At 38.5% G+C, this 23,710-nt stretch overlaps 2 protein-coding genes across 2 annotated transcripts; one reads left to right on the top strand and one right to left on the bottom strand.

Moving 5' to 3' along the window:
* Nucleotides 1-2,175: 2,175 nt before the first annotated feature.
* Nucleotides 2,176-16,357, top strand: pmelb (premelanosome protein b). The gene is made up of 12 exons (XM_035909212.2): nt 2,176-2,414; nt 4,246-4,341; nt 4,478-4,624; nt 4,820-4,948; nt 5,381-5,542; nt 5,841-6,173; nt 8,177-8,404; nt 11,183-11,320; nt 11,433-11,535; nt 13,700-13,905; nt 14,006-14,096; nt 15,973-16,357. Exons 1-12 carry the CDS (start codon nt 2,354-2,356, stop codon nt 16,133-16,135), a joined length of 1,857 nt encoding a protein of 618 aa, XP_035765105.2. The 5' UTR covers nt 2,176-2,353; the 3' UTR covers nt 16,136-16,357.
* Nucleotides 16,358-16,906: 549 nt separating this feature from the next.
* Nucleotides 16,907-19,878, bottom strand: LOC148097026 (tubulin alpha-1B chain-like). Its single transcript, XM_087833332.1, has 4 exons — nt 19,719-19,878; nt 18,369-18,591; nt 18,134-18,282; nt 16,907-18,032 (listed from the first exon to the last, which is right to left on the bottom strand). The coding sequence occupies exons 1-4, from the start codon at nt 19,719-19,721 to the stop codon at nt 17,052-17,054; spliced, it is 1,356 nt and encodes a 451-aa protein (XP_087689458.1). The 5' UTR covers nt 19,722-19,878; the 3' UTR covers nt 16,907-17,051.
* Nucleotides 19,879-23,710: the final 3,832 nt, after the last annotated feature.

Raw genomic sequence — 23,710 nt, 5'->3', positions numbered from 1 at the left:
CAGCAGATGAAAAAGGTCTGATCAGGATTTGCTGTGAATGTGGACATTGTTTGAAAAGAGGTTTAAAACGTGTGGCCGTTTGGCATATGACACGGAGACAATAAAACTTTGAGCAGAGTGACTTTAAAGTTGGTGGAAGGACAAAGCCGGATGAATTTAAGGAGTCACAAGCTCTTCAGTAATCCTCATTAAGGTTGCATTCCTCCCATTTCTTTCTGCAGGCCTCGCTTAGCGTTGTGTGTGACCTATTGTTAGAATAAAATGGAAAAAAAAACAACAAACCCTCTCCATTGTGCATTTTGCATAACATTTCAGATATTATGGTGTATCTCAATGCCACAGCGAAGCATATAACTGTTATAACGTCTACAGATTGAGAGCATTTTTAAAAATGCATTTATTTATGTTCGGTTTTTTATGATTTTGATTTGACAGCATTTCAGTGTAAATCAGTACATAATAGAGATGGATCAGGTGACTTTTGGAGAGATTTAGGGGCTTTCATACTTAATTTTAAGACCAACAGAATGCAGTTAGGATCCTCGTCTGTTCCTGGTGTATTGAACTCTGTTGAATCATTAAGTTGTCTTTCATTATGCTGGCAGATGATTTACATTAGATCTAAATGCAACCAAAAAACAAACAAGTACAAAAACAAATACAAAAAGCAGAAAACGTATAAAGGTTTGGATAATTACACAAGTAAGTTATAAACGTAATGATAATATTTGTGATATTTGAAAAAGTATATAACAAGTAATAATATTCATATGATAACACTTTAAGCTTTATCATATGAATTACTGTCAACAGTCCAGGATCAGTAACATGCAGCAGTTATTTTTGTACACTTTTGTGCTGTTATGGTTACAGAGTCTCTCTCTCTCTCTTCTTTCATACATTTTCATACAAAAAGGTAAAAGATTAAAAAAAACTATTAAACTGTTTAAAAAACAAACCAGTAAACAAACTAACCTCACATCATGCACACTAGTCCGTTTAGCTTCACCCTCGTGATTTAAAGGAGATCCTGGTGTATCGCAACAAAGATTTTTATATATTTGTTCATGTTAATAATGTTTCAGAATAACTAATAACTAACTAATAACTATGCAGGTACTGACAGTAAGCATTACATCTGAATACTATATACTTTATTTTATATCACAATGTTGTCAATAGTGCTGGAATCTCGGTGTGTAACTGATGTTTTTGAGCTCTTTTTAACAGTTATGATCAAAGACTCTCTTTATCTCTGCCTCCGTATAAAAACAAACAATAAATAAATCAAATTAAAGATGGACTGGACAGAATATGTGTTTCTCTCAATCTGATGAATATGAACAGATTGAAAGTTTAAATGTAAACTTTATTTTTAAATTAAAATCTGAAGTTACATGTTAAAGCTGAAATATTTTAATTAAAAAGTTATTACAGTTGCATAAACTAAATACTGAATCCAAGCTGAAAAATATTTTATTAGATGAAATTTAAAAAAATTGACCATAAATTACTTCAAATTATATTATAAGGTTATAAAATTAATTAAAGTAAAATAAATACTGATATGGGAGTCAGTTACCTTCATAAAATGCAAACATTTGTAAAATAACATCAATTGTAATGTTGATGTTGATTTTCAAATGATAGAAACTGAACTGAAAGTCGACTGGAAATGAACTGTAACTGAGCTGAACTGAAAAAAACAAACAAAGCCACATTAGCATGATAATAAATATCACTAATGTTTATTACTTGGTAATAAAAAATTTAAAGAAAAAAGTAAAATCAATGCAAAAATGCATTAAGTCCTTAGATGACATGTAGCTTAATGATACTTTAATGCTACTGTATCATTTTAGTATCTAGGTTGGCTAAACTGGAGCCTGAACTGAGTCTGAGTAATTAAGTACATAAATTATAGGTTTTATATAGATTTTATAATCAAAATAAATACTAATGTCAGCTGTAAAAAGTGAAATGTTTTCCTCTTAAATGTAGCGTAGAATGTGATGTTAGTAGAGTAATGCAAAGCAGGCCTATGCAGAATTTGAGTGAAAGTACTTACTAGACTTTTACTTGTGAACTTGTGAACCTATGTTAAATGTGGAATTAAACATTCCTTAAGTGATCGTGTGGCTCTTTCCCAGCTGGAGGTGTGACTGTAATCCCTGAGCTTTGACTCTATGCACAGCAGGCCAGTCGCTCCAGGTGCCCCGAACTCTGAGTGGAGGAGGAATAATGAGGAAGGAGGCGTTTCTGCTGCTAGTGCATCACGTGAGGTCAAACATCAGACTGTTTATAAAGCCAGTTTTCTGTCGCCTGCTGCTCACTAACGGGATATTTCACAGAGATGATGTGGACGTCTGCTGTGCTTTTGGTGCTGCTGGCAGCAGCTTCACAAACTGTGGCAAGTGAGTAAAGAAAATGCTTTTTCATTTAAAAATGCTTTAAGCAGTAACAGGAAGACGCAGAGTCGCGCATGATTTCGATTAGAAATCTTCAGATTTAAAGAGAGAATTTTCAGTACTAGGATGAGATTTTGATTCAGCATCACAAACGTAAAGATGAACAAACAACCTGGAGAAAGCTTTAAAAATCAACTGTGTAAAAGCAGCTGATGAAGAAATATTAATAATCATAAATATGCCCAAGTTTCATACACTCCATTAATATTTAACTGGCATTTTACGGCCATACCGGAAGACTATTTTTATAATGTTAATGTTTACTTAATGAGTTTTGGGTGTGTTAAAATGTTATTGTGTACTGTTATATGAATCTCTGCAAATAACTGAACCATTCATTTAAAGTAGTAGAAGTAAAGTAGTAGCATTCTGTTACCGAGATTGTAGATATGAGTGATTAAAACATTACTACGGGCATTTTACACAGATTTAGTTACATTTTTATGGAATTCATCTGTCCACACAACAGTTTTAAATGTCCAAGTACCTTCAGAACCCCGAAGAATACAAATTTGATTTGATTTCTTTCATGTTATCCTTCATATTTGTTTTTTTAAACTAGAAAATTGCTCACTGTACAAAGAAAAAATAATACAATCTATTTATTTCTTGTTTCTAAGCCACAACTCTTTAGATTATTTTATGAATATGGGGTAAAAATAGAAACATTTAGATGTTGGTAATACCATGAAACTTGTGTAGATGATTATTTACACTAAGAATCTTATTTTTATATTACAAGTTTTCTAAAATGCAAATGAAGAATTATCTCTCTAAAATGGCTCTACTTTGCATACTTCCACAGAAATCTGTGAATATTTGATAAAGCTTCTTCAGCATGTCTGTTTAATTTTGATCGCAGGTTTCCTCAGAGAGGGAATTTAAACTTAATGTTTTGTCACTTCACAAATAAGAAATACAACCTGTGTAGTAACATAAAGAGCGACATGCATATGCAGAGTCACGGTGATAACACATTGCAATGTTGTGGTCTATAAGATGTGACCTCTGACCTCTTTACTCAACCATGCATGAAAGACATGACACATGAATAACACAGAATTCAGTCTTTGCAGAACAAGAAGCCAAACACTCACTTTAAGAACTTACAGTAAATAAAAAAGAGCTGGGAGTTACCGATTGCTGTAATAACTCCTCTTGTCCAGCCTTTGAAGAGCTTTCTTGCTAAATGATGGGCAACAAAACCCAAAACTTGAATAAATAATAAATTGGAGCGGCTGTCACTAAATTCTGCCTCAGCTCAGGACTAAACTTTTTACACATCTAACGTTCACTCAAGTTTTTCCATGAATTGACTGAAAGAGGAATGTGATTGCTGTAAAATAACTGAGGCTAAATTCATAATTGGAGAGTCTTTATCTGCCAATAGGTTTAATCCAAACTCAACCCTGCATGTGACGCTGTTAATCACACACACTCAGCTGAGCATCACATGAGAGGGATTGAGATCAGAGCTCTACTGCAAAAAACCCCTCATTCATCTATTTATCCACCTTCAGCTACATTTTATAAATCAAATCATAGCTCCAGTAATAAATAAATAACAACAGTGACTTTTGGGCTGCTGTAAGAAACAACAAAGAGGTTTGTGAGAACTATAAAAGTTAAACTCCCTTTAATGGCACCAGTTCTGTTTAATTACTACCAGATAACAGAGAATTACAAGAAAGCTTTAAACCCACAGTAACAAATTAAATCTTTAGTATGGAGGAGAGTTTGTGTTCTGCTTTAAATATATTTATTTCCGATATTTCAGAGCCCAAAAACCGCTTCACTCGTTACCCGTCATGGAACACCAAGATGTACCCGATCTGGAAAGATGGAGACCCACGATACAAAGACTCTTGGAAAGGTACATCAGTTGTAAACTATCTAAATCTAAATCTATCTGTCTGTCTTTAAATATGTTTATTTTATTCATTTATTTGCTTTTTTATTGTCCTGAATGAAGTATTATACTGACACTTTCATTTCTGTCTTTGGGACAGGCGGAAAAGTGACGTTTAATGTTGGAAATGATTCCCCAACTTTGACTGGAGCCAGAGTTACCTTCACTATTGACCTGCAGTTTCCACGCAACCAAAAGGTGCTGCCTGATGGAGACGTGGTTTGGGCCGAAGACTGCGTAATCAACGGTAACGCATGCACGTGACTTAATGCATTTATTTAATCAGTGCAATTAAAAGTGTTTTGCAGCGGTCAGTCCCCACAGGAAGAATAGTAATGAATTATAATAACTTTCCACATTGCACCATCACTTATTTAACAACAGCATGTCAGAGGCTTATCTGTGAAATCATAAATTATTAGAATTTCTCTTCTTGTTACAGGAACAAAGCATCTTGAGTCTGAGCCAGTATACCCAGCACAGAACACAGACTGGGAGGCTGTGTTCCCTGATGGGACGCTAGTGAAAAAAGACAAGAAACCCGCCTACGTGTTTGTGTGGAAGACCTGGGGTGAGAGGAGCTCACTTCTACTAATAAATGAGTAGATGAAGAACAAAATGAAATGCTTCTATGAGGAAAACAAGACAGTGGTGAGGTGTGCAGTGGGAGTGGCAGATGGACTGAAGGTGGGGCTGTGATTACAAGTGGAGGAGAGCCTGGAGAGGTGGAGATGCTCTGGAGTGAAGAGGAATATATGTGTGTGAATTAGAGGGAAACAGGTGGAAAGGTAAACAAGGAGTAGAGGGTTTAAACATCCAAAGTAACAGACGATGCTAAAGAGAGGTGAAGAAACTTGAAGCTGAAACTTTTGTTTTCTTGTACTGAGATTTATTACGACTGTATATCTATATACATGTCAGAAAGCATTGAAAAGCACTACAGTTTCTCTTTAAATGATCTGTTCAGTGTCATCTCACTGGGCTTCTGCTGCTCATTTGGCAGGTCAGTACTGGCAGGTGGCAGACGGGCCCTCCTCCTCCCTGACTATCGGCACAGATGACATCCCTCTGGGCTCCTACACCATGGACATCGTTATCTACCACTACCGCAGCAAAGAGAAGTTCATTCCTTTGGGATATGCCTCCACACAGTTCTCCATCACTGGTTAGTAACAGACAGAAAACAGAAACATAGCGTCAGGCAAAGGAACAACATAGTGGAATTATAATTTAGTAGAAATATGCATGAAATAAAATAAGAGTGCACTGCATGATAAGATGCTAACTGAAACATTCATCAAAAGCAGCATGGCGCACACATAATAAATCTGTTTGTTGCTTAATAAAGCCTAAAATAAAGGAGTGAGGGGAAATATTTGCTCTCACGTTCTCTCATGATAGTCATGAAATGCAAATCTGTTGTCCATTTATTTGTTAACATCATGCTTTGGCGTCCTCCTCAGATCAAATCCCCTTCGCTGTCTCTTTGGACCAAGTCAATGACATCGAGGTGGCCGACATGCGCTTCATCCAGAACAGGGCGATCGCCTTCACCATCACTCTCCACGACCCCAGCGAGTACCTCAGCAACGCAGACATCACCTTCAACTGGGACTTTGGGGATGCAAGCGGGGCTCTGATTTCCAGAGAGCTGACGGTCACTCACACCTACATCAGCTCGGGCTCATTCAAACCTAAAGTGGTGATCCAGGCAGTCATCCCGGACAAGGCCTGTGACCCACCAGTGGATACCCCAACCAAGACCCCTGGTCCACCCAACAATCCGGGCACCACAGGTAGCACACAGTTATTAAAGAATCATAAAAATACATTACAATTAATATATATGTAAAACCTGTGTCCAACAGACCGAACAGAGCACAGTGAGGTAATTCATCTAATACCCACACATATCTCATGCCATCAATCAAGCTTTTTTTTTTAGTCTTAACATAAATTGCTTTCCAAATTTGAGCATCAACTCTGGTCCATAATGACAGGAACACACAAAATACACTTTATGAGACTCATGAGGCACAGAGTCTGTATCAGAGGTTGATAAAGAGTCCTACTAGTACCCACTGTAGCCACTGTAGCCCAGGGTGTTTGATAAATGTGCATCTCCAAAGCAGGAAGAAAGCAAGAAATGGCAGAGCAGCAGCGACTTCAGTAATTAGATAATGAGTTATCATTAACACAGATGGCAAATCCCAGTCTACCTTTCTCTGAGACAGGTGAGCTGTAGTTCAGTCTTAGTTTCTTAGTTTGATTCAAGAGGCCGTCCTCAACAGTCCTGAACAGCTTCCATACAGCCTTCAGATGTTTGCCTTTGATTTTAGTCTTAGTGAGTCTGAGTCATTTACTAACATGAAAAATATTATTCTCATTATTCTCTAGATTTAGATTTTCTTTTTCATTTTTTTCTTTTCAAATGTCAAGTCAACACTGTATCAGTATTATCATACACATAGATGATTACATTAACTCTCACTTGCTGATGAATTCAACATTTGGAGTGAAAATATGAATTAAATCATAATAAAGTAGCCAAAATAAAGTGAATTTTGCCAGATCCCACAGCGAGTCACCCCACATGTTTGCTTTCGCAAAGTTTTATGCTGGAGGCTCTTCCTGATACAACCTTGCCCAAAGGGATTTGTGTCTCTAGTTGGAATTGAACCAGCGACCTTTGGCTTGCCAAAGTGAAAGTGTAGTTAAAATGTAAAGCGCTACACTACATTTTATTTGTTTAATTCTCTTTATTTTCTATAAAGTCCTATTGAAATAAAAATCTGTTTTACAAGAGAGATGCGGTCATGGTAGCAGTCATTCAGACTCACTGCATGTTAAAAATGTGACAAATACAACAGTGGTATTTACAAATACCCATAATAAAAATAATTTATGTTGCTTCCTTAAAATTCAGCAATAGATATAATAACATGTTTAAACTGAAATCTTTATGCAAAGTATATAATGTCTAAAAACTATCAACAAAACATGAAAGAACAACCAAAATGATTTTATATATAAAATAATAATGTGAGATATCAAATGAAGTTAAACTATGGTCAGACTGTTCTTTTATGTAATACCTGTTTGAACCACAAGATGGCGCAGTTAGTTAATCATATCTTTCTTCAGGAGTTGAATGGGAAACATCTGTTAAGCAAATGGGGCTGGAGCTAAAAGCTAAACCTAAAACCTAAAAGACCCCCCCCTCCCCCCAAACAAAACAAAACAAACAAACAAACAAACAAACAAACAAACAAACAAACAAACAAACAAAAAAATGTGCATCTGAAAGCAGTTTAACACAGCAACTTGTAAAACGCTGCCCCCTGGTGACAGGAGCAGCAATAATCAGAAGTTCAAGATGAGCACAAGTTTAAAATATTAAAATTTACTGTGAGCAAATACAAGAAGTGATTGTAAAATAATAATTACATGATAATTATATATTGGTTTTTAGTCATATAGGAAGCAGAGGCTTCACGTGGAAGACAATTTTAGTTTTATGCATTAAGCACCAGTTCACAGCAATGGTTGTCAAAAAGTGTTTTATAATATAAGGTAAAGAACTCCAGTGATCCACTATGAGTAAGAAAGTGGTGATGAAAGGGAGGAAGAACGATCTTTTTAGGGGAAGAAACCAACAAGGGAAGAGTCTGAGTGAAGAGCTGCCATCTGCTTTGATTGGTTCAGGAGTGAGGGAGAAGAGGAGAGAGAAATGCAGAGCAGACAGATATGTGTGTAATACTGATCCTGCCTTCATGAACGTAAATAAATATGTTTGCAGTGAAAGCTCCTGTACTGGCGTCTGCTGGGCCTGTACTGGTTTCCACCAAGTCAGTTGGTGTAAATGTCAACACTGGTCCTTCGGACACGGAAGAGGACAACACAGAGTACGAGGCCTCCACTGCCCCCAACAGTCAGCTGGCCCAGGAAACGCCAACTGTGGAAAAGACTCCGTCTCCCATCAACCAGCTGCTAGCTCACAGAGAGGCGGGGAACAGGCTGACAGCAGGTGAGCAACACTTGCATGAAAATAGTCAAAAGTTTCCTGGAAGATAAATGTTTCAATCTTAGCCACACGTGAGGTCACATGTGCAGGATTCGTACACATAAAACTCACACAGACTTCTCATTAAAGCATTATGTACTGTTGTTTCATACACCTGGTCTCTCCATCATCCTCTTGTCCCTCAACCTCAAATCCAAACCTCAAACGGCATCTCTTCCTCTTCTTTGTTCCCACTGTGGCCAAGTGCTGCTCACAAGTGATCTGATTGGTCTGTTCGTTGGATTCTTTTGCTATATTGTAGCTAAAATTTTAGGGTCTTTTGTTGTGAACTGGTGATTCATTGCATTACATACATTAAAAATAAAATCTGAAATTGAACGGCCTGCTATTACTGAAACTTTAAAAACTCTGGCAGAGATATTAACGCTTATAAAAATGTATTTTAGCATACATTAAGAGTCTAAATGATATTATTAGATGTAAAAACTTGTAACCTGCACTGGACTTCTGCATTTCACACCAGCAGTTATAGATTCAAAAAGATAATATGTGGATATAGATTTTAGATTCTAAATGTATAATGTTAAACCGTCTGTCACTTTTCCTTTTTGTCAAGCCGCTGAATGACTTGAGAGTGACTCAGCAGTCACGCCTTACAGTCATACATCAGTTGAGGTTCTTGTTTTGCACAAAGAGACAATTCATGGATTACTTCATGCACACCATGGACTGGCAGCTGCCACGTGCATGCCACACGTGTCCATCTACAGACGTGAATAGAGTGGATTAGAAAAATATCTGGGAATCTATTAAATATCGATTACTTTCAGATACTTTCCCTGTCAAATACTGGAGCTTATCAAAACGTGCAGAAACAACAAAGCATCCTGTTAAAGGGCAAACATATCAGCAAGCGAACTGTCAGATGATCAGGATAAGATCATTGAGAGATTTCCTCAAATGTAAATGTGATGTAAATGTTTTTTGAAACACCACCATTGTACAAAGCAAGCTGAGCAAATTAAAACGACTCTGTTGGACTTTATCATCTTTACATGCGATTTGCATGCTGGCTGTGAGATCTCAGTCCATTTTACCTTATTCCATGTGATTTGATTATGAAGCTTCAAAACGCACCAAAATAAGAGGCGACATGTTAAAGGAGCAGTGAAGTAAGTAAGGAAATCCAGGAATAAACATGCATATGAACTAATCTTACTCCATAAATTTCATCTTACTAACCTAACTGCTGTCTGTCTCAGTCTTATCTCTATTATTATCTGCCTATTATTTAGATTATTCCCTTTGAATGTAAACAAAAATGTGTTTTAGTCGTCCTCAGTTTGGTACACTGCTGACTGTAGAAGATAAATGTTCAGGGACATGAAAACACAACACAGCTCCTGTTGTTTTCTAAGGTTTTGTAAGAGTGGTAAGGCTCTAACTTTAATGTCATCTTTATTCAGATTATTTTGTATTATCAAAGCTTCATCCCTGTAAGAAGCAGAAGGGACATTTCTTATTGCATTCACTTCCTCCATTCTAGCCCTTATTTGCAGGAAAAATGGTTAATTTGTTATATTACTAAGACTGAAATGGCTGATCCAAACTAACTGGATGGATCGCATCCTATGGCCTTCACAATAACCAGATCTTCACCCATGACGGATGATGGACGGGTTTGTTAGACAAATGGTCCATCACTTTGATCTAAACACCAAATGTTTCATGAAGAGTGAAGGAAAAAGGATCTAAATACCCAGCACAGACGCAGACAAATTTATTTAACAAATAAGCCTTTTATGTGCAGAATATAAAATAAAATACCAAAAGTGCTGGAGAAAATTACTGAGAGCACAACAAAGGACAGAGAAGACTGATAATGTATGAGCACGAAACGTGTAACAAGACACAAGAACATAAATAAATCAAGAAAAAGCATCAACACTAGAAAACAGACTAGACTAAACTAAAACATAATAAAAATACACAGGGAAGGTAAAAAAAGTATACATACAAAAGTAACCAGAACAGAACTCATTTGAATTTTGAAGTAAACAAAGAGGAAAATCCAAAAACTCAAAGCCTTGGATTTGAGCTCCAGGTCTGTGACATAATGAGAAAATTGTTTTCATCCCTCTAGCAACGTGTCAGAGTCGTGGAAAATCAATGCCGAGGAGCGCTGATGTTGTTCCAGCATCTTACAAACACGTTTTATGTTGATTTATCCTTAAATTTGTCTGTAACTCTATATGGTTTCATTTATCAATTCCAAATCTTAAACAATGTCTGATCTGTCTTAAAAATATATAAACAAAAAGAATACCAATACTAATTGGAAAATCATTATAAAACCAAAATAATTTTGTAACCACAGAGTCATTCATGAAATCACTGATTGTTGGCTTATTGTCAGCTAAATGTGTGGATACAAAAAAAGTGGATACTGGGAAAAACAAAATTCCACTGAGCAAAAAACAACAACTGATGAGATATTATAAAATGCAGCAACATTGTTGTTTTTTAAAAAAAATCATGAAATATTCCAGTTTGCGCTTCAAAAAAGGATCACCCAAGGCACAATAAAAATGTTTTATCTTTTGCATTTTCTTGCTTTTGCATCAGTTTGCGCTCCTGATACAGTTGTAAAATTAAAGATGTTGCAAATCTTGCTTCACAGCAGCCAAAACAATTTGCAAAAGTCGCTGATGTGTCTTTGGTGCAAATTACAAATGCGAGTATGAATTGTTCGTGCAATAATTCTCTGGCTGTTCTCACCAGACACTAAGCGCACAGTCACACTCACGGGACAAGCTCCAGTTGTTGTGCTGGTTAAGAGGGATGCCGACAAAAAATCCTCCGATGACGACTGTGTGATATATCGTTATGGATCCTTCTGCACCAGCATAGAAATATTTGGTGAGTTTTATTTGTACTCTTTTCCTTAAATGTAAAAAACACACACACACACCAAGAGACAAATTAAAAGGTGATTATCAGTGAGATTCTTTCTCTGCGTCTTTGTTTTCAGAGGGAATTGAAAAAGTAGAGATTGTACACATGGACAATACAGTGATGGCAACACCCAGGATGAACAAAAATGTTTTGGATGTCACCGTGACCTGCCTGGGAAGGTGAGTGGTCCTGCCCCATGTTTTAAGCTGCCACAGAATAAATGAAAACCTCTAAAGGAAATCTAGTCATCTTATTCACAGAGGTGGAACATTTCCAATAATAAGAACGGTTTATACAGAGGCTCCTTTGTAAACAGGCTCCAGATGGCTCTAAGCACTCAGCCTTCCTGATAACATTGACTGTCAAAGTGTTTCGTGTGCGAGTCTGAGGCCAAGGGGAGAGTAGCTGAATGTTTGTCTGTTTGCTCAGGAAGTTTTTGGGGGGATGATAACATAATCGTACAGATGATCTGCTAAGATATGAGCTCTGTCATACTGTAACCAATTCCAACTAACTGAATCAGGAGAAATGAATTCTTATTTAACATTAAAATCTGTTTTCAGTGTCTATTTTTTATTATAGTCGATTGCAGAGATGGGCAGTAACGCGTTACTTGTAACTTTTTTCAAGTAACGAGTAGAGTAAGGGATTACTATTGCAAAAACGGTAATTAGATTACCGTTACTAAAACGGTGATTTTTTTGCGAGAATGTCTCATGACAGTGACGTAAGCGAGTGCCACGTTCGTGACAACAGCTGTGTGCAGATCAACAATGGATCATATATCAAGTGCGGAGAGAGTATGAGCGTGCAGCATTTAAAGCGTGGAAGTACTGACCTTACTTTGAGTTTGATTCCATAAAAAGTGACAAAAACATTAGCGTCAGTTGTGCGTTTGAAGAAAACTTCTTTTTACACCGAAAAAACCCCTAAACAAGCTCCGAGTGCGCAACGACGTAATGGGAAAGTCACAGAGAAACTCGCGGATTCTTCCGCTGACCGCTGCGGCACACCTGCACCAGGGTAAACCTCCGCCTACGCCACTCCTGCTTTACAGGTAAAAATAGAGCAACAGGACCGCTAGTCTTTGACTTTATTTATTTTCTGCTGTGTTTTACTCGCATCTATTTGAAAGAGTGAGTGTAAACACAAAAAATATTTTATTTTATGTGCTGGAATGTGCAGAAAATAGGTTTAAATGTTATTTATTTCATTAAATAAATTTAATGAATTTCTTCAAGTCAGAGAATGGTGCATATAATTAAATTTTAGCTTGATGCATAAAGTTAAAAGATTAAAACTGATAAAACAAGTTTAAAAAAAAGAGACTTTTCCATTTGATTATATTTTGTATGATGGATTATGCAAAAAAAAGTAGAATTGGGCTGAAAGATCTATCACTTTATCACCTATTCAGGTTGTAAATCGTGTTTTAAAAAAGTAACTAAGTAACTTAGTAACTAAGTAATTAATTACTTTTGAAAATAAGTAATCAGTAAAGTAACGGGATTACTTTTTTGGGGAAGTAATTAGTAATTAGTTACTGAATACTTTTTTCAAGTAACTTGACCAACACTGGTCGATTGTAAATGGCTATAAAATAGAGAAATAATAACCATGTTAATTAGAAAGCAGCAGATTTTGATCTTATTCACATGACAGAATGAATTATTTGTACTGCATTATTATGTGGTGTAAATAACTATATCTAAGACACTATGGATTCACGACTGTCCCTGCTTATATGATTCCAAACAAGAAAGAAAATCCAGACATGCAGAAACAATTTGACCATGTGAAGTCCAAGCTACTTTGTCCTGCTTACAGGTCTCCTGTTCTACCACAATATGAATGTGCTGAATAATTAATGTCTTCCATATGAGGCCTCAGCTTCCTATATGACTAATATGTGATTCTGGCCTTTATGTATGTCTTTAGTGATAAGAAATTAGGGGAAAGGATAACCATTATAACACTCATCAGTATCTACACTATTTTTTTTGTTTCAAATGTTTTTTCCACCCTTTTTAATTCTGTTCTTGGTTGTTATTATTATTATCAAACCTATTTAAGCCTTCTCTTTGTGAAAAGAAATTTGGCTTTGGAAGAAAAGAACCAGAAGAAAGTTGGCTTAAAGGGAATCGAAAGAAAGTTAAAGCATTTAAGACAGGTTGTTTAAGACAGTTGAAGCAGTATCTGATTAAGAACTGGTTATTTTGAACTCTTGGTAGCGCAAAGTTATTTAGTAGAGTCCAAGAATCAAAGCAAGAACCTCTAAATGAGTAAAAATAGGCACACTTTAAAGTGTACAGTTTGATTTTACTCACTTTCTTTCTCCTGCAGCCTTCCCAAAGAGGTCTGCAGTGTGCTTTTGGATTCTGAGTGCTTGAGGCCAATTCACTCAGTGTGCAACATGGTGGAGCCATCAGAAGAGTGCGAGCTGGTACTCCACCACTTCCTCAATGACTCTGGTGTCTACTGCATCAATGTTTCCTTGACCAATGATGTCAGTTTAGCTGTGACGAGTGCCAAAGTCCACGTTGACATGGGTATGCAACATAACCCCCCATACAACAGTAACATGAATGGATTTGGTTTGACAGCATTTGATGTGTCTGCTTCAACATGACAGTGTGATCCTTGTTTCAGGCTCTGGTTTGTCCTCGTCTGAAATTATCGCCATGCTGCTGGGTGTCCTGGTATTTGTTCTGGCAGTCGGAATAGTGGCATATTCTTACAAGTAAGAACTTCTAGATGTCTGTTTTCTTATTACCTCCACCAAGGAGGTTGTTTTTGGTAGTGATTGCATGTGTGTGTGAGTAAAAAAGTTTTCAAGGTCAACTTGATTGAACTTAATGATTTATTGGTGGAAAAATGGACAAAAAGCCTTATAACTTAGAGTATTATTCTTACAAGTGTGCTCTGTACTGTCAGCTTTTAGAAATTACTATATAGAGATTTAAAATATCATGCCACACATGACCTCTTTCCTCTGCTTCAAGGTCAAGAGATTGATGTGAAAGTCAGAGTGATAACAACGTTATATAGATCTGTTTAAAACTCTGTTTCTTACTGTTATTGTTTGTATTAATAACAAAAGGATATATAGGGAATGGTATATGGGGATTCAACATTTAGTAAAGGACACTGGTTATGATTTTTTCTGTATGTTACAGTAACAGGTTATAACCATTTAAATACATGTCAACTTGAACACGTGCAAAGTTTCTGAATAAATATTATTTTTTGCAAAACAAAACTTCAAAAATATTTTCATAAATTCACATTTTCAACTAATTTCACTTTATTTGATTATATATTATATTAAAATATAATATATACAACATATAATACTATTCCCTTAAAGGTAAATATTGCCCAGAGAGTGAGCTGCCTTTGTGAAGGGTTGTGCTCTCGAAGTGCTTCTTGTTTCATATATTTTAAGAAGAATACAGAGGAATAGGGTAAAAATAATATGCAGCCAACAGCTGACTTAGATATCATCATTAAGCTTGTTATGAAAGGTCAAAACAAAAACGAGAAATCAAAGTGTTTATTTGTAGCAGGCTGTTAACATGTCCAGTATTTTAACTGACTCGCTTGAGGAACCAGCCTAAGGCTACGTCCACACCTACCCGGGTATTTTTGAAAACGCAGATTTTTCTGTGCGTTTGCACCTTTCGTCCACACGTAAACGGCGTTTTCGGTCACTGAAAACGGAGATTTCTAAAAACTCCGGCCAGGGTGGATATTTTCTAAAACTCCGTTTTTGCATTTACGTGTGGACGAGAAAAACAGAGAAAACGCAGAAAACGCAGCGTCAAAGGTGTGCGCCTTTTTTGACGTCACACTGTGCGCCACGTTATTGTTTCGGTGAAATGAATTTCTACAATACTGTTACTGTTAATTGTACTCTCTGCAGTGTTTAAATGCTTACATATACACACACAGTTACTGTCCCTCCACACATACGATTCGGTTCTGCTTCTTTGCCCCATCTTTGTTTACTATTTCCCACCGAGGCTTCTAGACTTCTGATTGGCCAACATTTCTGCACGGTTAGGAATATATCGCCACCTGTTGCTTTGGCATGTTCCTAGCAGCGTTTTCCTTCATTTCTGCCTTTACGTGTGGACGGGATTATTTTTTAAAACGAAAACGGAAAATCTCAGTTTTCAAAAATACCCGTGTACGTGTGGACGAAGCCTAAAGCAGCCATAAAAGGAACTGTGATTTTTCACATGAAGGTGACCACTTGTGCTACGTCACTGTGGTTACATCCATCTTTGATATACAGTCTTTGATGCACAAACATGACATGTTGGTAAAAAGACATACAAATCTGTAGGCCTTTACTTTGGGGCTGAACATGTAGCATAAAGAGGTTTTTATATTGAGTTTTTCTTTGCTAAACAGAAGCCCGCTGGGAGGTGAAACCTGACATTACTGTCAGTGAACTTAAAATCGTTAAAAGGTTTTGTAGAGTGGAGGCGATGTGCATATAAGAATCTGCTGGTTTACTAATGAAGGCAACCCTGTTAACATTATTATTTCATACTTTAACATGAATAAATCATAAATGCTTGAAAACAGCCTGTGATTGTTTTGCTCGACAGGCGCTTTAAGTCCTACCGTCCTCTGAAGGAAGACGTCACTGTGTCTGGAGGCTCACAGCTCCGCGGGGCTCAAAGCACTTCTGGACCCTCGTCTTTCTGGAACATCCTGAACCGGCGAGGAGTCGTGGACAACTGCCCTCTGCTGCAGGACAAGCCGGTGTGAATCGTCACAGCCTCACACAGCTAAATACAAGTGGTTATGCGTGTCACAAGCACCGGGGATGTTTTTTTAAATACTTTTTTTAAGCATCTGTTGAATTACAGACACTGATGTGTTATATTTAGGATGAAATCAAACAATTTCCCAGAATTATACCTTAGACATGCGCTGATCTTTTTTTTTGTACCTACTTAAAGCAAGTGTGGTAGATATAAATGCTTAAATCTGGACAAAGTTTGAATGTTTTTTCAATAAACATTACTTAAAAGAGTTGTCTTTCATTTATGTTTTTGCAAATAAAGTGACTACACTGATGCTCTGCAGAGCTTATTGGGGGATTAAAGAAGTACTTCCCAATACCTTTCTGTATTCATGTAAAATCTGACCCTGCATTCCTTCTCATTCTAACTCTTCATTAGTGAAAAGTAGAAAAAAGAGAATTACTATGAGGACTGCACAATTAATTCATTTTATTTCTCATCACTGATAAATAACAGCCTTGAGATACTGATATATTCTTTCTAAATTATTGATGATTATTCACGCATGAATTAATGACACCAGGTAGAAAAAAGTACTGGGTTTCTGTTGAAGTAACTGAAATTGAAACCAATTAGTTGTCCAGCTTCTGATTATAATAGACATTGTTAATGTTTAAGAAAACATAATATATCCATGTATATATTCTGACAAGCTTTGAGCTTTATATACAGAATCTTCAAAATTATAGCTCAAAATTTGGAGTTGGGCTGAATAAACACAGGGCAAAGGACGTCACATCACAGAGGTTTTATTTAGAAGACAGCCAAACTTGACATTTTCAGGAGTTTTTAGTCTTAACAGCCAAACTGACAAACATTTCTGTTTGGAATGCATTCAAAAACACATTGCAATCAATTATTATCTGTTAATGCTTGTTTTAATACTCCTCTCCTTCCTCCTCTCCCTCACCCTCAATGGAGTCGACTCCCACCTCCTCATAATCCTTCTCCAGAGCTGCCATGTCCTCTCTGGCCTCGGAGAACTCTCCCTCCTCCATACCCTCACCCACGTACCAGTGAACAAAGGCACGCTTAGCGTACATCAGATCGAACTTGTGGTCGAGCCGAGCCCAGGCCTCTGCAATAGCAGTGGTGTTGCTCAGCATGCACACAGCCCTCTGGACCTTGGCCAGATCTCCACCAGGAACCACAGTGGGGGGCTGGTAGTTGATGCCAACCTTGAAACCAGTGGGGCACCAGTCCACAAACTGGATGGTGCGCTTGGTTTTGATGGTGGCAATGGCAGCGTTGACATCTTTGGGCACCACGTCACCACGGAACAGCAGGCAGCAGGCCATGTACTTGCCGTGGCGAGGGTCACATTTCACCATCTGATTGGCTGGTTCAAAGCAGGCGTTTGTGATCTCAGCCACTGAGAGCTGCTCGTGGTAAGCCTTCTCTGCAGAGATGACTGGAGCATAGGTGGCCAGGGGGAAGTGGATACGGGGGTATGGCACCAAGTTGGTCTGGAACTCTGTCAGATCAACATTGAGGGCACCATCAAAGCGGAGGGAAGCAGTGATGGAGGACACAATCTGACTGATCAGCCTGTTCAGGTTGGTGTATGTAGGACGCTCAATATCGAGGTTCCTACGGCAGATATCGTAGATGGCCTCGTTATCTACCATGAAGGCACAGTCAGAGTGCTCTAGGGTGGTGTGGGTGGTCAGGATAGAGTTGTAGGGCTCCACCACAGCGGTGGACACCTGGGGAGCTGGGTAGATGGAGAACTCCAGCTTGGACTTCTTGCCGTAGTCGACAGACAGACGCTCCATCAGCAGGGAGGTGAAACCAGAGCCGGTGCCACCGCCGAAGCTGTGAAACACCAGGAAGCCCTGAAGACCAGTGCACTGATCAGCCTGAGGACAGAGAGGAAGAGATGACAACCAGGCATGAGTTACCTCGTTCAATAATTTAATTTGTGTATACATTTTATACTAGCTGCTTTGAATTCACCCACCAGTTTGCGGATCCTGTCCAGAACCAGGTCAATGATCTCTTTGCCGATGGTGTAATGTCCACGGGCGTAGTTATTGGCAGCATCCTCCTTGCCTGTGATCAGCTGCTCAGGGTGGAACAGCTGGCGGTAGGTACCAGTGCGTACCTCATCTATGCAAACAACATTACGTTAGTTTTGCTTTAAAGATTTTTTCATTTTCCTACATTATTGTTCAGCGAGCGGTGATGACACTTACCGATGACAGTGGGCTCCAGGTCCACAAAAACAGCTCTGGGGACGTGCTTTCCAGCTCCAGTCTCACTGAAGAAGGTGTTGAACGAATCGTCTCCTCCTCCAAGAGTCTTGTCACTGGGCATCTGTCCATCCGGCTGGATCCCATGTTCCAGGCAGTAAAGCTCCCAGCAGGCATTGCCGATCTGGACACCAGCCTGACCAACGTGGATGGAGATACACTCACGCTGTGGAGAGAAAAGAAAAAGAAGAAAAAGGTCATCTCTCTATATTTAATTTGGATTTTATTCCACATTTTGTCACTGCTTTTACATGTAACCTCTCTCAAGACATGCATCTTAAAATTGGACACATTTAGTTGCCCCCTCTATCTGAGATGAGCAGGAGGTACCTCCCTGCACCACAAACAGCGGGGAAAAGAAATGCCTGACAGCAGCAGCCCCCGCAGAGGCAGGACGCTCTCCTCTTTCCTCCAGTGTTTTTTGTCCTCTTGTCCTTTTATCCTCTCTCTTACCTCTCCCCCTCTTTTGCAAGCAAAAGCACACATGCAAATTGATTTCCCTAAACAAATGCGCACAGCCTCGAATATTCCACTTGCTTCCATGTCTTGAGGATGCAAAATCACAGTGAAGAAAACATAAAATCAATAGATCTATGTATTTTTGTAATGCACGAAACCTTAATTTGGTCCTAATTAAATAATCATACAGAACACAAATTGTCTTCGAGAGTGTATGTTTATTTAATACTTCAGGACAAATATAAAAATAGAGGCATTTTGTTGTGTCAAATTTATTTTCTTTAACCTTTACATTTAATTAAATTAAAAACACATTTGCTGCTGCATCCTATGAATTAAAAATGATAGCTGCAATTTAATTTCTCCATCCATCCCCACCCAATCTGCCCCTCCCTGCCTTTAAACAGGGTCGTGAGTTTGTAAGGTGCCAGATTTATGATTTTTACGTGTTAAAATGACAAAAAAAATGTGAATATTTACATAAATAATGCTATTCATTTATATGAAAAGCAGCTCTACTGTCTTTATTGTCTAAACAACGCCACTCTGTGCATTGTTCTCATCTCTACACAATGCCAATCACATCGTGCCACTGCCGCAGACCAAATCTGTGCATCATCTCTGTAACACGATTTGTTTTCACGCTAAAATATATCTATATCAAGTGTTTCGGTAACAACCTAGCTACTCTATGCGTTTATGTGTGTACTGAATTTTAAAAATGGGTTTCTAGCGATGGGAACCCCGTTCAACAACCGAGACACCGGCGCCTGACTAACCTGAAATTCCACCTTACAAAAACGGTTTCAGAGAGGATGAAGGGAAATATCTTACCATGATTCCGTCTGAGGCTCAAAGAGGAAGAGGAGAAGGAGAAAATGTGAAGAAAGAGGCTTTTAAAAAAAAGGGTCTGTTTGCGTTGCGTGTTGTACCCAACGGGGTCGATGCAACAACTGCTGAATGGGAGGGCGGCGCTACCAGATTTATACAGGCAGGGCAGGGGATTTGCTCCTGTGCACGGAGGAAAAAAACGCGTTTACTACCAGCATTTGGTGGCTGATGCAGTTCTGACATAGCTCTTAAGTGTTTTTGCAATTAAATATGAGAAGTACAATATATTAATATTTTAGAAGCCAGCAATGAAATAAGATAAATATAAATATCGGGATTCTTACTAGTGGATATGTGGGTATGTTACGTTTTTTTGTTGGGGTGAAAAATATTCTCATACATTACATGACAAGAACGACTGTCCGAGCTCGTTGCAATGTAAATTTTAATAGCAGCGGCAGAAGAAGAAGTCTGAATTTAATTTTCACTGAATAAAGGGCTAATTCAAACAAAGCTCATTTATTATGCATAGAGGCTTGAGCATCTATTATTTAGGTGCGGCAAGCTGCAAATCAATACAGCGCTGTCCTCTTTGGTGAGATTTCGACTGTAAATATTTGTGGATTTTATTGTTTATTTTTTCAGAAATTTAGTGCATTAATATTGATGCTTTTGCTGCATCCACCTCACTGGTGCTGGTATCATCCGGGCACCCATGTTGCAGGAGTCTGCCATGGTATCTGCCTGCCATGCCAGCTCCTCGGCTCTCCTCCCTCTTTGTCCTAGATTCTCTGCAATGATGTCATTCAGTGGGCCGATCACGTGACTGCATGTCTGCCTGTGTGTCTGTTGTTCGGCAGCACCCAGTGTGGGTTGAGCTTCTTCTGGTTCTGTCCAGTTTGAGGAACTGAAATTGGCTGAGCTGCAGTTTATGTGACATAAAGGCTGCGTTAACCTAAATGCCACTAAGACTTAACAGTCTGCAGTTACAACATTAAAAGCCGTCCCTTTAAGCTGTCTGAAAATCCAGTTAAGAATGGGAGTCACCTGAAAAGGCATGTAGCTTAATGCTTTTAAGTAAGGCTGAAAGAAAAAGGGAAAATCCTTGATGCAGTATAAATTAGCAGCCACCTCAGTGTGGGTTCTCTCATTAATTATTCAGCAGGGCAGTGAGGATGTATGATTTACAGCCAGCCTTTAGTGGATGCTACACTCAAAATGAACTGCAGGAGATGAAAGAGAGGGACAGGAAGCAGCAATGGCTGACAGCCAGGACTTCTTGAGAGAACATTCTCCACTCCCCTTCCTCCTCCTCCTCCTCAGCAGCTGTGAGACAGGGAGGGTCTAAGCAGCTGCTCACCAAGAGGAGAGAGGGAGGATGGGAATGCTGTAGAGATGGGAGTGGTCCTTCATGGCGTTGAAGCTTACCGCAATGCATCCTGCAAACTGGGAATCTGATACCCGACAAAGTGACCGAGCATGTTTTCCACCTGTCACAGCAGAGCTCGCATGCTGATGGCTTTAACGCAGGTGCAGGCAGATCGAGGACATGGACGTGTATTCATCCTCTAAGACAGAAACAGAGAAGCATTTCGAGCTTTTGTCTGTGTGAGGCTGTTAGGGCGGGGCATCGCCTCACAAGAAAACTGGAGTGGAAGAAAATTAATAAATAAATATAAAATAAGAAAATCAGAAAAATAAAAGCGATGATAATTTAGCTGAGGATGTAGGCCAGATTTCTGATGTAGGTCAGTATATTGACTACACATAAATCACAGCATCTCACATAAAGAAACACACAATCCAAAATCACTGCGGCAACTGCTGTCATTTAGTTTTTAGATCTAGATTGCATCATTGAAATCTGCATTATAAAATATGCAGAAAATAGAAAATATAGAATATACAGACTGAAAATAAAATGCAAAATAATGTGTACGTAAATGGAAATAGCAAGTTCGAGTGGGTACATTAGGGATTGAAAAGAACGAAGGCAACAATAATTTGTTCAAACTCAGATCTGTGGCATTATATAATGCAAAATTAAATAATATAATGCACTGGTTTCCAAATGTGACATTGTGAGACAACTATATTTGATTAATTAATTATTAATTTAGTGCAGGAGCACTCTGCATGCATTCTTTTCCTCACGCTGCTCACCAGTTCAAGCATTTCACCAACAGCTTCAGCTGGCCCGGGGATGTCAGCTGGAGCAGATCATCAATCAAGAAAAGTCGGTGCTAAATACATGGATGACACACTTGAAGTCAAAGAATTTAATCAGAGAACAACACCACAGATTGCTGAACTGTAATAAAGTGTTCGATAAGCATCGAGGTCTCTGCACAGTTACAGGAAGAATGATTTTATTACCATTTAAACAACAACCTTGAATCAAACACTGCTTGAGCTTCAGTCACGGTGGATTGTTAATAGCTAACCCTTTACACCATTCTTGGTCACATAAATCCTGGAAACCACAAATCCACAAGTACCAAAGTCTAAGCACAACATCACAGCATAACGGAAATAACGATCATGGAACGACTAAATTAAGTATTTGAAGGTAAACATTAACAGTCCCATGAGGGTTTGTACTTCCCTGTACAGGAATGTTCTTTACTTAGAAAAACAAAATAGAAAAACTGAGTCCTATTATGCTCCTGTGTGTCTGGGCAAAATGTATGGACATCAGTATTATAAAAATGGTAAAGGTGTGTAAAGTTTTTACAGATGTCAAGTCTGAGGGTTTTCCCCATAGGCGTCTATGCGGAGTCCCCCCATGTAACCATTAAAAAGAACACATGATTCACTTTTCAGACTTGGAAGCTATGTCCGTCTTTTATACAATCTGTGTTTTACATACACTGTGTGGCAATACTCTTGCTCAAAATTTCCAGGTGGCATGCTTGGTCCAGATGTTAACCCACAAGAATCGCTGGTGCCCATCCGCAGCTTGGACAAACCGTGAGGGTTGTGTCACGAAGGGTCTCTGGCATCAAAAGGGTGGATGACATATAATATTGCTATATGATCAGCTATGTTGTTGTTGGAGATGATGGCACTGATGAAAGGACACAAGGCACAGCTGATGGTAGCAGAGCTATGAGAGGCAAGGTTGAGATGGTTTGGACATGTGCAGAGGAGCAGTAGTAAATATAATGGGAAAAGTTATGTTGAAGAGAGCTGTCTGGCAAGAGGAAATGGGGAAGACCAAAGAGAAGATTCAGGAATGTAGAGGGGTCAGTGTGAGAGGAGAGGATGCAAGGGGATAGGGTGTTTGCACATGCAGTTTATATGGAGCTATAAACAATATTAACTAAGCTATAAAATGTAATATACAAAATCTAAGTAACGGGTAATATAATCATATATACTCAAAAGTGTTTAAACAACCTTCAATTCAATAACCAGACTGTCCCATGTAAGCAGAGGATAAATCAGGATGATAAAAGGTTAAAAAACCCCAAAAACAAACGTGGATTTTCTGGTTTCTTGGGATCCTTTTTTAGATGATGAGAAAAGACAATAAAATGTAGTCTCGTTTTCCATCTGCTGTTACTGTAAACACACATCTCTCGGGTCTGAGTCTCAAAATAAAGCAGCCCCTCGTTCAATGGGATACCACTTGGGACTCTGGGACAACTGTTGTCATAGAGTTTCATTTGTTGTTAGAAACCAAAGTGCTTAACTCCCTGCCAGTTGGCTCATGAAAACCAATTTATGGTCCGTTTCACTGAAATCTGAAGGTTTAAGAAACCTTCAGAGCCGCATTCAGTCTTAAGAAAGAGTGATGCTTTGGATGAAGTGCACCATGCATGGAATCAGTCAGCCCCACCCTGACATCCTCACGACATTTTTAAATTTTCCCTGGCTCCATAAGACAAGGATGCATGCACATGTAGGGAAGAAAAAGCCTGTTTCTTTACAGACCGAGGAGTGATGATAGATTTTAGGAAAAACGTGGCTTATATCCCACAGCAGAGGCAGCT

This window comes from Neolamprologus brichardi, chromosome 20, assembly GCF_056152115.1.
Source record: "Neolamprologus brichardi isolate AB-2024 chromosome 20, ASM5615211v1, whole genome shotgun sequence".
Lineage (NCBI taxonomy): Eukaryota > Metazoa > Chordata > Actinopteri > Cichliformes > Cichlidae > Neolamprologus > Neolamprologus brichardi.
Note: the sequence above shows the minus strand (reverse complement) of the source record. Positions and strands in the feature narration are given on the sequence as shown.